The sequence below is a fragment of the Mastacembelus armatus genome, chromosome 19, assembly GCF_900324485.2.
Source record: "Mastacembelus armatus chromosome 19, fMasArm1.2, whole genome shotgun sequence".
NCBI lineage: Eukaryota > Metazoa > Chordata > Actinopteri > Synbranchiformes > Mastacembelidae > Mastacembelus > Mastacembelus armatus.
Genome location: NC_046651.1, coordinates 13,962,588 through 13,978,273, shown reverse-complemented (window position 1 = coordinate 13,978,273; position 15,686 = coordinate 13,962,588). Strand labels below are relative to the sequence as shown.

At 39.7% G+C, this 15,686-nt stretch overlaps 4 protein-coding genes across 11 annotated transcripts in view; 2 read left to right on the top strand and 2 right to left on the bottom strand.

The window, feature by feature from the left end:
- Positions 1 to 269: 269 nt before the first annotated feature.
- On the top strand, positions 270 to 3,482 carry LOC113135865 (zinc finger protein Pegasus). 2 transcript variants are annotated; one of them, XM_026316184.1, is made up of 4 exons: positions 270 to 335; positions 618 to 773; positions 854 to 1,042; positions 1,553 to 3,482. In XM_026316184.1, the coding sequence occupies exons 2-4, from the start codon at positions 638 to 640 to the stop codon at positions 2,473 to 2,475; spliced, it is 1,248 nt and encodes a 415-aa protein (XP_026171969.1). In that variant the 5' UTR covers positions 270 to 335; positions 618 to 637; the 3' UTR covers positions 2,476 to 3,482. The 2 variants fall into 2 exon arrangements, with proteins under 2 accessions (XP_026171969.1, XP_026171970.1); XM_026316185.1 differs by having other exon boundaries at positions 281 to 351.
- A 112-nt stretch (positions 3,483 to 3,594) lies between these two features.
- pstk (phosphoseryl-tRNA kinase) lies at positions 3,595 to 5,648 on the bottom strand. Its single transcript, XM_026316187.1, has 6 exons — positions 5,323 to 5,648; positions 4,962 to 5,217; positions 4,541 to 4,742; positions 4,354 to 4,429; positions 4,170 to 4,263; positions 3,595 to 4,081 (listed from the first exon to the last, which is right to left on the bottom strand). The coding sequence occupies exons 1-6, from the start codon at positions 5,539 to 5,541 to the stop codon at positions 3,864 to 3,866; spliced, it is 1,065 nt and encodes a 354-aa protein (XP_026171972.1). The 5' UTR covers positions 5,542 to 5,648; the 3' UTR covers positions 3,595 to 3,863.
- A 633-nt stretch (positions 5,649 to 6,281) lies between these two features.
- Positions 6,282 to 15,680, bottom strand: adam9b (ADAM metallopeptidase domain 9b). Of its 3 annotated transcripts, none has more exons than XM_026315726.2 (22): positions 15,517 to 15,680; positions 14,046 to 14,152; positions 13,882 to 13,958; positions 13,718 to 13,796; positions 13,556 to 13,632; positions 12,954 to 13,146; positions 12,790 to 12,852; positions 12,508 to 12,579; positions 12,231 to 12,400; positions 11,976 to 12,066; positions 11,088 to 11,215; positions 10,705 to 10,876; positions 10,174 to 10,263; positions 9,829 to 10,024; positions 9,547 to 9,658; positions 9,087 to 9,267; positions 8,859 to 8,945; positions 8,671 to 8,776; positions 7,344 to 7,473; positions 7,012 to 7,111; positions 6,864 to 6,889; positions 6,282 to 6,755 (listed from the first exon to the last, which is right to left on the bottom strand). In XM_026315726.2, exons 2-22 carry the CDS (start codon positions 14,133 to 14,135, stop codon positions 6,632 to 6,634), a joined length of 2,364 nt encoding a protein of 787 aa, XP_026171511.1. In that variant the 5' UTR covers positions 14,136 to 14,152; positions 15,517 to 15,680; the 3' UTR covers positions 6,282 to 6,631. The 3 variants fall into 3 exon arrangements, with proteins under 3 accessions (XP_026171511.1, XP_026171510.1, XP_026171509.1); XM_026315725.1 differs by lacking the exon at positions 15,517 to 15,680 and adding an exon at positions 14,665 to 14,964; XM_026315724.1 differs by lacking the exon at positions 15,517 to 15,680 and adding an exon at positions 14,517 to 14,654.
- The window catches only part of LOC113135582 (poly(ADP-ribose) glycohydrolase), a 48,547-nt gene continuing 47,954 nt past the window's right edge, over positions 15,094 to 15,686 (top strand). For 4 of the 5 annotated variants that reach the window (XM_026315721.2, XM_026315720.1, XM_033325757.1 and 1 more), the window contains exon 1: positions 15,094 to 15,599. In XM_026315721.2, coding sequence (XP_026171506.1) covers positions 15,484 to 15,599 — 116 coding nt within the window. In that variant the 5' untranslated portion in view covers positions 15,094 to 15,483. The remainder of the gene's footprint in view (positions 15,600 to 15,686) is intronic. The other variant, XM_026315723.1, reaches the window with a different exon arrangement.

The following is a 15,686-nucleotide window of genomic DNA, read 5'->3' as shown; positions in this document are numbered from 1 at the left end:
TGAATGTGCACTGATGATAAAACTGTTAAGTAGGCACAAATAGAAGCTGCCGGACATAACAACCTTTATCAGTAAATTAGACGTAAAATAAATGGACGGTTCTTAAATGTGTGTCAAAGAAGTGCATGTGTTTTGTGTAGATGGAAGATTTTAGACTTAATTATTGGCTATGGCATGTGCTGAGACACCATCCAGGATCCACTATTTCGGACGTATGGTGCTTATGTTGATTTTTTTTCTGGCGGTCTGTGAAGGCAACAGTTGCGTTTGGGTGCTTAAAGAACACGGCTGTGTCCGGTGAAAGGGAAGGCTTCTTTCATCTAGTAACGACCGTGGTAGATAATGTTTCAGGTTTCAATTTACATACTTCTCTCTGTTCAGTGATAATTGTGCTCAGGTGCCGACAGATATGAACTACGGTCACGACGTCAAATAATCAGTGTTTAATTGTAGAAATAATTGTAGTGGCGAGCTAGCTGGGTGACGTTAGCATATGAGCTAACTATTTTCATGTTCTATAGGTAGTACGTTAGCTACTGTGGGTTATCGGCTGTTAAATGTGAAAGCAGAGTCGTTACACATCTGGCTATTGACTAATGTGCTCTGGATCTCGTCAGGTTTAACACAGAAGGAGGAAATGGAGGAGATAAAAACCGAGCCTGTGGATTTTGTGAAGGAATTTCAAGAATACCTGACACAACAAACCCAGCATGTCAACATGATTTCAGGCTCTGTTTGTGGTGGAAAAGAGTCATCGGAGCCGTTTCAAGCCGGTGAGTTATAGCACAGTCAACTGTTATTTAACTGCTAGACGTAGAGCTGAACGTTAAGGTCGTGGTGTGTTTGTGTTTAGTTGCCCCCAGGTGTGAGCAGAATGGCCTGGACGCTCCGTCTGTGGAGGTGAGCCTGTCAATGGAGGATGGCTCAGATATGCAGATGGATGGCCTGGAGAGGACCTGCGATGGGAAGTACAAATGCAGCTACTGCAGCTATGCTAATAAGGGCATGGCTCGCTTAATAGAACACATCCGCATTCACACTGGTTAGTGTTTTCTCTGTTTGCATTCACCAAGGCAGCACCATACTTGCATCCTTCTAGGATTTGAAACACTGCAGTAAATCCAGACACACTGCGGCTTTTAAGGAAGCTCACAGGTGTGAAGTTCACCCTTTTTCCACTGGAAATGTTCCCATATAAATATCCCTGAACTGAGTATATGTGTGGATCAGGTTTTATCACATGATATGCATGTTATGATATGCAATGATCAGTTAACCTGATCAACATTGATTTGTTGATCTTTTAAGTATAAATGGTAAATATTTTCTGGTCACAGCTTCTTAAATGCGAGGATCTGATGCTTCTCTCTCTTGTAATTGATAGTTGTGCCATTATCTACAGTTACTTACATTAGTTAGAAAATGAGGATATGTTGGAAGACCATATTCCTGCTATTGTTTGTCGCTAAACCCTACACTTATTTTTTTCACAATAAAGTATTCCTGATAATATAAACTAAATGCAAATATTTCCTCTCTTGATGTCATCCAGGAGAAAAACCTCACCGCTGTCAATTGTGCCCATTTGCTTCTGCATATGAGCGCCACTTGGAAGCCCACATGCGCTCACATACAGGAGAGAAGCCATACAAGTGTGACCTGTGTGCCTTCCGCTGTAGTGACCGCAGCAACCTGTCACACCACCGTCGCCGCCGCCACAAGCTTCTGCCTTCAAGGGTCACTCGCTCTCCTTTCTCCAACAAGAGAATGTTGAGTGCCCTGCAGAAGAGGACTGGCTCACTGGGCTTTAGCAGGCGGCTTCTCATCAACTTCAATCCTCAATCCATGGTGATGCAAAAGTCAGATTATCTGAATGACTTGTCTCACAAAAACCACCATCATATGAACAGCAGTGAGTATAAGAACTTTTCCAAGGTGGATGAGAGTGACAGTCGCAACAGGGGAGCTAATGGTTTGACTTTTAATAACCCACTGGACCAGCTGTCTACACTTGCTGGCCAGTTGGCCAACCTTCACCCTGAGTGTCAGACCCCTGCATCACCAGATAGGGAGTCCTTAAAAGATGAGAAGCCCATCTTCATACAACAGGTCTCTACTGAACAGGTTGCAATGTGCTCAAATGGAGTGCAGACATCACCGCCTAAAAAAGAATCTCCCACCTCAGTCCATGGGAGTGCCAGTCCTATTGCTGGCCTCAACAATGTGAGTGCTCTTACTGCGAGTGTTGCCAGCAGCTGTCCAAGCACACCCATCCCCGCCTTGACCACATCAGAACAAGAGTCTTTACATAAATGCCAGCACTGTGATGTTCATTTCTCAGACAATATCCTCTACACCATTCACATGGGCTGTCATGGCTATGAAAATCCATTCCAGTGCAACATCTGTGGACACATGTGCATAGACAAATATGACTTTGCATGCCATTTTGCCCGTGGTCAACATAAAAAATGATTCTTTGCAACAGAGATGCCTGTGGAATGATAGATCATTGTGTTTTCAATATGTAACTTGTACAGCATTTAAACATGGTGAGGCTGATTTACATTTTACAAGTTTATGTACAGTTTGCTATGTTTTTTTTTCAACTTTTCATTCAGTATCTCCACTATATTGATGCCTTACTGAAATTCTACATTTTCTCAACTGAGCTTTTTTAATTTGTTTTGAATGGAGAAAACCAGATACACACATTGCAATAAAATGTAATTTGCAGCATCTTGCAGTCAGTGTTGGGTAAGGCCGTCTGACCCCAATTCTCCTATGTTAATGCAGCTGCTTGTGTTAGTAATATTACTGAGCTTTTTGGCATTCACCATGCATCATGACTTTGCACTGAGTCACCAGGTCACTGCAGCCTGTATTGCACACATGACACGTTTTGAATAAAATATCAATCTAACAGTATTTAAAAATTACACTGCAAGCTTGATTAGAAATTATGACTACCTTCTGTGTATCACTTGCTAATGCTAATTATACACCAAAGTTTACCATCTGTTAACATAGCTGGACATATTTTCACTGTGAGAAACTTAAGTGGGATGTTAAGAGAGTGACAGCCTGATTTTCTGTTCAAAATTTAAGCCAGCCAAACTCATTATGAACTTGTTTGCTGTTCTGATGTTTATTTATACCTCACTACATAGATTGTAGAAAGCATCCAACCAAATCAATCATTGTTTTTGTGCATCATTTAGGCAGATTAGAATATTGTTTTGCTATGTCTTTAGACATTTGAAATTTATTTGTACAAATATATAAATTGAGTGTTTTTTGTGGTACAAACTCTAATTTCACTGTAGCCACTTATTTGTGTAGTAGCTTTTACTGTTGAGGCTCAAACATTCAGGTAATGCTGTGACTAAGATGCATTGTGAAGTAAAATACTTTTAATTTGAAGTAGTAGTTTTTGATTTTGTGTAAATCGTGATCTAAAGTAAAGACTTATTCAACTGGTTCACTTGTCTGTATGTGATGATTTTATTAAGGCATTTTGAGACTGAGCTTCTTTAAATCTTAATTATGTGCATCCTGACACACAAGATAAATGTTATCTGATCAACATTGTGCATTATAATTGCAGAAACCACATACATGACAACTACAGAGTAGCTTCATTTTAAATTGTGAGTTTTGGGTAGAAATTGGGCTTAAAATTTATTTTTATGTTTTTATTTCTAAAAATGACCCCCACAACCCACAATTTTTCAAGTTTGTTTCACATAGCACCACTATGATCCACAACCGGACGTGCAAGTGACCAGTCAATCAATTAAACTGTATCTACATTTAATTAAATACAGATTAAACTAATTGTCTTGTGACTTAGTTTATTAAAGTCATTTATGGTCACCTATGATTCTTAACAAGATTTCCTTCTTTTCATGGTCAAAAACATCCACTGCTGTTTTCACCACATGTTCCACATCAATGTCCTCTTCCTGAGTGAAGGACACCTCTTGAAGAAAATGTTTTCTCAGGTTGCGAAGAAATGTTGCTTTGAAATCATTTAGTTGAGCAGCTAAAGACCTCATGTGATCAGGGGGCACTTGATTTTCTGAAATTAAAATGAAAAACAATCAATATGCAGGATACAAAAAAAAAAAGTCAGTACAATGGCAAATGTGTAGCAGCTCATAGCTGACCTCGGGCAGTCTTCATGGCTTCAGAGATCAGGCGCCGACAGGTCTGGTCAGCCTGATGAACCACACTAGTGGCACATTTCAGGCGGTCAGCCTTCTGCACAGTATGAAATAACGCAGTTTAAATCTCCACTTGCATATTTAAAATCCAGAATTAACAGATTTGAAGAGAGATTTGTTGACATGCCTTTTGTTCAGTGTTGTCCTCAATTGGGCTCAGTGGGTTGTTCATTGCAGAGGAGATCAATTCCATCACCCTCTGGCTGAGGGCAAGGAACACAAGTGACAACAGCCAAGAGATTAATACCTGATTCATGCACTTGAGCTTTATCAATACTGTTAAGTGTTAATAACTCCTTATTCTGCTGTCTTACATGTCATATTTGGACAAGCTCTCTGTTGTGTTAAGTGAAATGCTTTTTCCTTCCCATGAGTTCTTCTGTGGATTAGGAGACTCCAGACGCTTCACCATCTCCAGTATCACCTCAGTGGGAATGGGTTCGGACCTACTCTGGTTCCTGCTGATGCAAGACTTCAAATCACACTGTAGGTACACCTGGCAGAACCCCAAAGAATCTGCAACCACAATTGACAAATACTTTCAATCCAAGGGAAACCATTTAAATGACATGACAGTGGTTTTAAATGTCTTAGCCCATTACGGGCACTACTTAAGACATGCTTGCAGAGACTTGAACTTAAATTTATGCTTTTTTACTCCATTACTCCATAAAACATGCAAAACAGTGTCATTTACAACTTTATGGTCTGTGCTGTGCACAGAAAACTACTTACATTTTCTTGCTAGTTGGTACACTTCATATCTCATGCTCGGATAATAGAAGTTGTCATCCAGTAAAAAGAGAAGTGGTGCCCGGTCAGCCTGAGAGGGGTCCAAACCTTCAGGCTGTAGCAGAGCCTGGATACACTGCTCCCATGAAGCACTGTGGATCTGACTGCTGCTCGGCATCTCTATCAACACTTCAGGCTTCTTCAAGAACTGCTCAATGCACTGCAGCACAGCCAGTCTGTGTTGCTTCCACTCAGTGTGCTAAAAGGGATTGAATTAAATTGAATTGTCCCTAAATATTTAGGGTACATCTTACTAGATTCGGTATGACCAATTTAAATTCCAAAGGAATTTATTCAACTTTACCATCTTTTGCAGTTTGACACCGTCCTCCACCACTCTAGTCTGAAAAGCCTGCTGGGGAATCAGGTCATCGTACCGAACCACAGTGGCTTTCCATCCGTGGTGTGCAGCGGTGCTGAGAACGGTGCGGGCCAGAGAGGACTTCCCGACAGCAGGTAGTCCGCAGAGGACACACAGACAGGCCGGAACCCGAGCGACACCTGCGGTCTCCTCTGAAGCCATGCGCCACCAGAGAGCCGCAGTAAAAAAAAAAATCAGTTTGTTTTTTTTTTACATTGTATTGGTTTTAGCCTGGCATGGTTATTGGCATGGAGGAACAGCTGACTTCCGTCAAAACACAGGACAAACACGTCACTTCCAGGCGCGCTCTTTCAAAATAAAAGCCACCAACGTGAAGCAATGCAATAAGAGGGATGGTGATAAAAGTAGACTTGATCAGGCCTAGTAGACATAGTACAAGCCTTAGGCTGGGGCTTTTGAGCTATGTTTGCAGATTATAGGAGAACATTATGCAAATATGTAAGAGAGAGCGAGAGAGAGAGGGGGGAGAGAGACAAATGGTTCATGTTAAAATGTGCCAGGAAAAATCTTTTACACAACCTAATTTACACTGTTTCCGATGATCAGGTAAAAATAGGTAAAGAAATGTAGCTTTTACTTCTCTGCCAATCTTTCAAATAAAGGATCACAGCTGCACAGACCTCATAATAGCTGTGTTTGGGGTCACATTAATTGATTTCTCAGAACTGGGGTTTTTGTCTTTCAATTATAATTTGTTTGTCCAATGTCTGTCCCTACAAGATGCAGATAATCTATGTCCAAAAATATGAATAGTGGTTAGTCATTAATGGATTATGAGAAATTCACACAGGGAACACACCCCTCATCCCCTATATACGACCATCAAACCTACTTTGAGTATAATTTTGTACTTAATAAAAAAATTCAAACAAATGGCCAGACACATTTTTATTACAATTATAGTTCTTGAAAAAACATGCAGAAAAGCTTTAAAATACTAAGAACATTATTCAATTGAGTGCATCTAGAAAAACAGATATTCCAGTAAATATTTACATCTTCCAGTCTTATCCACCATATAGTTGATACAGTTGCCCACAACTTATAAAGGTGCAGGCTGTTTGCATGTTCTAACATTCTACAACACTTTGCATGTTTAAGACCGTTCAATGAACACATTATAGTGAGCTTATTATTATCAATCTTAAAATTGTTTCTTCATACAGTGTTTACCTGTTGTAAACTTTATACATTCAAAATATAACTGAGGATATTTTGTACAAAAATAGAATTAATTTGCTGGCTGCCTGGGTGGGATTGGTTTGGGTACTCCAGGCCCCTGTATAGATGCTGGGGTTGGCGCAGGGGGAGGGTTTGTTTCTGCATTCCAGTAATCCACTTCTCCGTACCTGAAACTGACAAGTTAGGTATAAATTCAGTTTGATCAATTCTAAAAAAGTGCGTAAAGCACTGAAATGTGTGTGTGAGCTTTATTCAGAATGATTAAAGAAAAAGTTTCATACCCAGGGGTAGCTGGTAGATTTACAGGCTAGAATTAAAATAAATAACAAAAGGTAATCAGACAATCATAATATATGCACAAAAAAAAAAAAACAAAAAACATTGCTCTACCTTTTCTGCATGGATGATGAATGGAATAAAACTTTTTACCGTTTCAGTGGGAGGTCTTGCTGGAACTGGAGGCTGGGTTGTGGCACTTGATTGAACATTCCTGTTTCTGTTTGCGTTTCCATTCTGAGCATCGTGTGACCTGTAAAAGCCAAAAACGCTTAGCAATAATCATTTTATTATACTAAAAACATTGCAACTGCAGCTTCAAAATATCCATCCATCTTCTATACGCGCTTTGTCCTGAACCAGGGTCACGGGGATCTGCTGGAGCCTATCCCAGCTCTCTCGGGTGGAAGGCAGGGGTACACGCTGGACAGGACAGCTTCAAAATATCTACTTGTATATTTTAATGTGAGTTTTGTGATGTTTACCTGCGTCTTCTTTTCAGACAGGGGTCAAAGGACTGTCTCCTGAAGACATAGAGCAGCACCAGAATGATAAGGACCAGAACAGGAACCACCAACAGGAAGAAGATCAACAGGCCATTCCTCAGGGAGTAGTCTGGGAAGAAAAGGTTACATGTGTGTAAGAACCATTACAGTAATTGTAACTCCTTTTCTGTCCATGCTCTACACATCAGACTTTAGGTATAACTCAGAGTCCCGCCACATACTGTATTCTGTATACAGCTGTTCTGGCATGTGTGCACAGTGGGCAGGAGGGGGAGTACAGGGACCTAGTAGAGGCCTTCACTGACTGAAGCAAAAAGAACTGTCCTATCCTGAACACACCAAGACTAAGGAGCTGGTGGTGGATTTCAGGAGGTCAAAAGCACCATGCTGGTCAGTCTGCATTGATGGGCAGGAGATAGAGACTGTGCAGACCTTCAAGTACCTGGTGGTGGTACTGGACAAAAATTGGAGTGGTCTGCCAATGTGTATGCAGTGTACAGGAAGGGGCAGAGCCACATCTTCTTCCTGAGATGATTTGGTTCCTTTAATGTCTAGACTGACCTGCTGTGCATGTTCAACCACACTGTCAGGGCAAGTACACTGGTGTGTGGTGTTATCTGCTGGAGGAGTGGCATTATGGACACGAACTGTAGGCACCTGGAGATACTGGTGAAAAAGTCCAGTTCTGTGCTAGGCAGGGGGCTGGACCCTCTCAGAACTGTGGTGGCGCAGCAGATGTGGAGGAAGCTGCTTGGTATAATGGACAATAATAAACACCCCTCCACATCCTGACAGGACAGAGTAGCAGCTCTATGGGAGGCTCATCTCATTGCACTGCAGAACTAAGAGGTTCAGGAGTTACTTTTTAACAGTAACTGTTGACATGTTATTTATGCTATACGTTATTAATTGGTTGCCCTTATAATCTATTTATCATATATAGTGTCATTTTTGTGTTTAGGTAAATATTAGAGCTATTAGAATTATTCTTAGCTATTTAGCTTGACAACATAAGATGCATGCATACAATAGTGGGGACAGTGTGCAAACAATTCATATGTATATATAACTAATAGTAGCGTAACAGCTAAGTCATTTGGTTTTTTCCAGTTCGTCATGGCATTGGCTGTGAGGCATCCCAGCCCACAATAAACAGACAATTTCTGATTCAGCAGACATAGAGCTAGGGATACAGAAAAAAACTGACATGATAAATTTTCACTATTATTAAAATTATCCTCTTACTGTACATCCCGTGTGCTTTATTTGTTTTGAACTGTCATTCACACAACCAATTTAAACCCACCTATCTCAGCAGGGCCACTGTCCACGCTGCCACCTCGCCCTGCTTTGTCACAGTTAGGTGGGGCCCAACCGTTGTCACAGTGGCAGTGCCCATTATTATTGCATTTCTGAATAAAAACATTATGACAGAACCATTATAAAACATAACAGCAACATTATAACAGCAAAGTCAAGAAAATGGGACCTTACTCCTCTGCCATTGCAGGTGGCTTGGGCATCACAGGTGAAGTTTGGCCGTAGAGCAGAGGCATTTACACATGCAAAGTTCAGGCAGGTCTGGAAGAGAATATAATATAATATGTAACTTGACTGCAGTTATTTGCAGTTAAAATGGTTGTCATCCTAACCACTTTCACAATAACAGCAATGTCCTGGAAGTCAAATCACATAAGCCTCCAGTCTTTAAAGCATGCTTACCTTTCCTTCACCACAAGGGCTGCCAGGTTTAACATAGGCAGGATCTAGCACATCTGAGCCAAGCCTGAAGTCTGCGTTAACACAAGATTTCCCTTCAATAATCTGAATACTGGCATGGGCACCAGGAGGGGGATTGTTGACATCCACATTAGTACACTGCACTTTTCCACACATGGCGTTTCTATAGTGTAAAAGAAAACTCATTTCATACTGCTTGTAATCAACTTATTGCTATATAAAAAAAGATAGGATGAATTAAGTGATTTTGGCCCAACTTTAAATTTAGCCTCAGAAAGAAAGTAGATTCTGTGTTGATGGGGAATCCAGCATGTCTTAAAAATTTCAATCTTGTGTATTACATCCTAACTCTAACATGACAGCTTTTCCCAGAATTACTCACCTATTAAAGATATCTTTTTTTGGTTGAAATGATTCACTGTTTAAAAGCCAGAGTACTTACGCTGGAGTACATTTGATGGGCTGTCCTTTGCTGTCGAGCCCACAGTTTCCAAACAGGGTTCCATCAATATTTGCACTTGAAAAACAAATATCGTCTGCCTTTGTTGCTGCATCTGCCCAAGAATGAAATCATAAGGATGACAAGTGTAATGAATGAATCTCTTACCAGGTGATCATTGGCTCCTGGTAAACTTTGGACTGACATATTGGATTAACAGTTATATGTTTGACTGGCCCAGAAATTAGCAGCAAAAATTTTTGCATAAGTCATTATTGAAAATACCTTGTGCAAAGAGACGTTTACATTGGAAATCGTATGTCTGGCATCGGCCCTCATAGCAGTATGCACTACTGTTTAGACAAGGAAGGCCATCCATAAAATAGAAGTCACTGGGACAGGACCCATTGCTGCCAGTACAGTATTCAGGAAGATCACAGGGGTCGAGAGATGGTCTGCATGGTGTTCCAGAAACTTGGATCTAAAACAAAAACCCATCACATGCAACAATAGAAACTAACCTACATTTGAATTGCAAGTTTAAACAGGGTTTTACAAATACAATTAATGCCTCAATTCAGTGCAATCATAAGCTACAAACCCCAGGCTAGAGTCCAATGCAATGCTTACCTTACAGTTGTCACAGCATAAACCATGAGCACAGGTGGACCCAAATGTAAATGTGCAGTTGACAGCATCACAGCATTTATTTGTGCATTCCTGTAAGAAATGAAAACAGAAAAACTATGCTTTCAACATCACCGACAGACAATTTTACAAGGTTAGAATATGTTTATTCTATAATACTTTCATAACATAATATGTGCACTCTAGTCTGAATGTGTGCTACATAAACTTTTTATTGATTTACAATAATATGGGACTCTTAACATCATTCACTTCTTAATATCCTGCATGTCTAAACTGAAAGTTAATTATAAAGACATTTTCTACAACTCAACACCTAGATATTTTCTGTCTATGTAAGTACAGTATCTGGTATATATTCATATTTACAGGATGTCAAATCTACAGTGCCTGAACGAAAACATGACACAACTTAAAACAATAGTTACTAAAGATGATACTTTACTAAAAAATATTACGCTACATAACAACATGTGAGTTGAATATGAGTTTAACTGGAAGGAAGTACTCTACCTCTGGTTTGCCACAGTCACACTGCTCTCCTTGGTCCACTCGACCATTGCCACATTCTGCAGTGCCAATCACATTTGATGGAGGGGGCATATTTCTCAGGCACAGGCCTCTTCCACGGAGGATCAGTGACTCAAAGTCTTCTCTACTGCAGCTACTGAAAGTGGCGGCACCACTATAGAATAACAGGATAAACCATTATTTGAAATGTCCTTTTGGACAGGTTTCAAATTACTAAGCAATCTTTGACAAAATCATATGTTATGGCCATTGTAAAAGCCACAGAATATACAATTTATGGTATGTACATAGCATGGGACTTATTTTACTGGTTTTAAATGTAATGTTAAGCATTTTATAAGAATTTTATGGAGGTTTTTGTTTACGTTGCAGCGCTTCCCATGATGCAGTTTCCATTACAGCCACAGCCTGTACGATCGTGATTCATGCCCATGTTATGGCCAATCTCATGGGCCACCACAGTGGAGAAAAAAGCCAGGTTGTTGTCAGTGAACTGTGAAAACAAAATTTGTACATTCTGTGCCAAATTTCTATACATGTATATTTCTATATACATAATATTATCAAAAAACTAATAAGAGATTTGACTATATAGATGTGGCTCAAAGTGTTGGCATCTCTACTTCTCATAAACAAAGCTATATAAAAAAAAGGTTTCATTTGAGAAAAAGAAAGGGCAGCAAGTGCTAAGTTAATATTCAGGTGTAATTATTTTTAGTTAATCACACAAACGATTAACTTTTGAAATTATAAATGTTCAACCAACATATAGTATGATGCCTTCAAAGTATCTAAAAATTCTTTCTTCTGGTGTGACTTTAAATGGTATTAAAACAGCACCACAAAAGAAGGATAACAGACAGACAGACAGACAGACAGACAGACAGACAGACAGACAGACAGACAGACAGACAGACAGACAGACAGACAGACAGACAGACAGACAGACAGACAGACAGACAGACAGACAGACAGACAGACAGACAGACAGACGACTCTACTTATAAAGTCACCACCAGGCAAAGGAATCTAAAGAATTCAAACCATTGGAAGGTTCTTGTCCTGTTGCTTAGTAATTCCATGTTCCAGTTTAACCTGTTTGATTCTTCTTCTTACAGGCCAGTGAGAATAAGCTGCACTTACACAACTTTCCATAAATAATGCAGGCAGTATCAGTTTCTATACAAAAGCTCATGCTGCCAAAGCACCATGCTATCAGTTGGTGTTAGAAGTTAAAAGGGGGTTGTACTGACCACGTTGATTCCTCCAGAGGTTGCTGCAGAGCAGACAGAGCCCACAAAGGCCATACCTAACACACCACCTGGGTATGCCCCCTTTTGACCACTGGGAAACAAGTGGACCAAAGAAAAAGTCATCAGAAAAACTCTACATTTGAGAAGAATTAAGACTATGTGGCTTGTATAAAATAATCTAATCAAATTATCTTATGCTATTCAAATCACAGGACATCATATATCCTAAAAATCCAAAAAATAAGCGTTACTTACACAATGAGTTGCCCGATGTCATGCCTGATGTCTGGTAATAGATCAGTCTTCCTCCAGTCAACAAACCTCTTTAACACCTCACCTGCTGAGCCATTCACGTCAAAGGGATTACCACTACTAAAAATCTTCAGGCCCACTAGCACAACGCGGATATTCAGCTGTTTGTAATACTATAACACAAAGTAAAAGCAGAGTTTTTAAAGCAGAGCAGAGCACTAGCACAACACAAGATCTACTTCGAGTTAAGTAGTTTATTTAAAACACTTTAAAATCTCACCCCATCCAGCAGATTAGTCAATTCCACCATCTCTGCTCGTATCACTTTCTCATTTTTATCCATCTTATTATACTGTCAACACAACAAACACAAGAGTCTTCTTAATTTAACAGTTGTGGTGCACAGCTTAACATTTTTGGCACTGGTAGGAGAAGCACATTCCTAATTAATGAAAGAGTAGGACAAAATGCATATACATACATCTAGTCTTAAAAAAGAAAACCTATTCCAGCTTTTATTAACACGCATTTAGTGAATAAACAGATGGAAATACATCCTCACCTTGAGATTATCCACAACCAGCACCAACTCCACATAACTGGTATAAGGTAAATTCCGCTTCCTCTGTCGGAACAAACAGAAAACACTTGAAACATCTGCCACTATCCCTTTTTAAAATCTATTCACATGGTAAATATGCAAGTCAATATAGTTAGGATTGTAACCCTCAGAAGTGAAGTCAGTGATTGGCCAGGTTCAAAGGGTTCATGGCTTTGCATTGATGCAGCCTCACTGATGACCCCACAGGTGGCAGGCTCAGACTGAATGTCTTTCATTAGGTACAGAAGATGCTCATTTGTGGTAGACTGTGGCACAGGCTCAAGTCCATATGTCTCGTTTCCAAGAATGATCACACCCCTGCAGAGAAGCAATGCATCACAGACAGGACTAGACAAATGCCAAAGTCCAGGTAGGGCACTGCAGTCCCACACCATGACACTACCTGGCATGGCATGCTTTGTAAGTAAAAGGGAAGTCACAGAAAATGTCCAACTACAATGACCGCCCTTGTCTGCGTTAATCAAGATTACATCTGAATAAAGAGTTCCCAGTTCTGATATACCAGATTACAGTAATGGCAAATGGAAAACAGTTTGGTTTAAGTTTAAGAGTTTGTTCTTTGGTGTGACAATGATGAAAAGCTGTGTGTGTTTAAGTAGAGCGACGTACTGTTCATAAAATCAGTAAATGTTAATGGTAAAGCAGAGCCCAGCTCTGGTCTTTGAATCACTCAACGAAGGAACTAGAAAAACAGAATAGTTCGAACCTGAGGCCAGAACATGTGCTAAGTGCTACCATCGAATTGTCCCACCCCTCCACCTCTCCGTGGTAATAGCAATGAACCTAGGAAAAGACAATGAAGACAGATTCAGTGGTTGGTTATTTTAAAACCAGTTTTCTGAACAAGAACAAGGGAATGTTGACTCACCCATTGTTCTGGATAAGATGACGTGTGATCACTAGTTTTGTTGAGTAAATCCTCAACAAATTTTGGGTGTAAAAAGTCTCTGTCAAGAAGAGGGAACATACGTAAAATATTTGATCTGAATCATAAACACTGACTTCAAATTAGTATGACTTAACTGGTCATACCTGTTCTTTTTTAAATGAATGGCGTGCTCTTTGTTGTTTATCTTGAGTAAATATGAAATTGTTTCCTCTCCATTATTCTGAAATGGGTAAAACAATAAAGCATTCTTTCTTTGGTCATATAAAAATACCAGTTATGATGATCATTTAATCAGGGCTGTACCTACTTCCTTTGAAGGTGACAGTCTGTTGATGCTTCTTGGCCATCTGTGTATCGGCTGAGGATTTACTATGGAGTACTTGGAAAGTTTTGTCATAAACCCATTGAAATCGTCTAGAAGAAAAGAGAATCCAAAGGGAAATTGTAAAGTTAGAAGTCATTTCTGTGGTTATCTTATGGCATTTTTCTCAGGATACAAGCAGTAACAAACTCCAGATAGACTTTATCGAACGAGTATTCCTCGGATCCAATTACAATATATATATATATATATATACACACATATATATGCATGTCATATATGTATAATATTTGCACGACAAAAACGACCAACACATAAAGCATACAAAATCCCATATGTTTCGTGGATCACAGACAGGCAGATGGCAAAAAAGCCGTCTCCAAAAGTCTGGCAGCAAAAGAAGACATCGAAGCTGTTTTTCTTCTCCCTCGAAGGACATGTAACCCAAATCCTCACCTTTGTTGTCAATCCCAGATATGTAACACAGCAAGAAAACAGAGAATAAGGTGCGTTTCCTATACATTATCCTACTCAAAGTATCTAGGGTGTCTTTCCTGTTTTAGATCTACGGTATGCCTACTATCAATTCATTTAGCACTTGTACCTTGACTTCATCCTGTTGGTCAGGTGCGTCGTATTGCGTCGTGGTGATGGGCGTGGTTAACCAAAGGTGCGCTACTCGGAAGGTGTAAAACGAGACAACTAAAATCCAAATGGAAATAACAAGACTACAAATACTTTCCATGTTGTTAGACCTACTCTGTCTTAGGCTATTTTATTACTACTATAGCCTACTACTAAGACTTTGTCAGATGAATGAGTTTTGTCTTCTGTCGTTTCTCCGTTATTTACCGTTGTTAATATAAAAACAGGGTCGATCTAAATAAACTCGAGGTTTGTTTCGATGTTGCCCAAATCAGACTCTCTGCAATATTAACTACAACAATCAAAATGTCCTTTGATGAACCATTTAGACTCGAAGAAAAGCTGAGGACAGCCTCGGAGATCTCGCGTTATTTCAGTGGTCGTTACGTCACACGCGGTCGGAAGTGTGTTATGCGCGTTACCCAAAGTCCAACAAATGTTTGTTTGTAGTATTTCGAAGTTATTTGTAGTAGAAAACTGTGGCTTTGCATAACATGCGCTCAATTGTTTATGGTTATACTAAACCATGTTATTTTTAAGTTGTTGTAACAACCCGGTGTATTTAAAAACTAGTTAGCACGTCAGCTTATTAGCTAACCCAACTTTGGACAACAACTAGCGGTAAACAATAATAACATACAAAACATCATTTTCATGTCAGTTAGAAATTAGCTACCGCTGGTTTGTTGACTCGGCTTAGTCAGTCTGTATTTAGCAACACGGATAATATTGTCTGACTGACGCACAGGGATGTCCATGTTGAGCTAGTGTTTCATGTATGGCTGCGTGTCACATTTTAAGATTTGCTCACCTGCTGAAGAAAACACTGCCCAAGAAACAAGTTTCGACCAAATCCCCTAACACCACATTAGTGGTGGCAGCTCATGTTGTATTGTGAGTATACGTTTAGTGTGGTTTTATGTTTAAACGCAGCTTTTTCTGAAAATAATATGGACACGACACATTGCTTTCTCCTTTTTG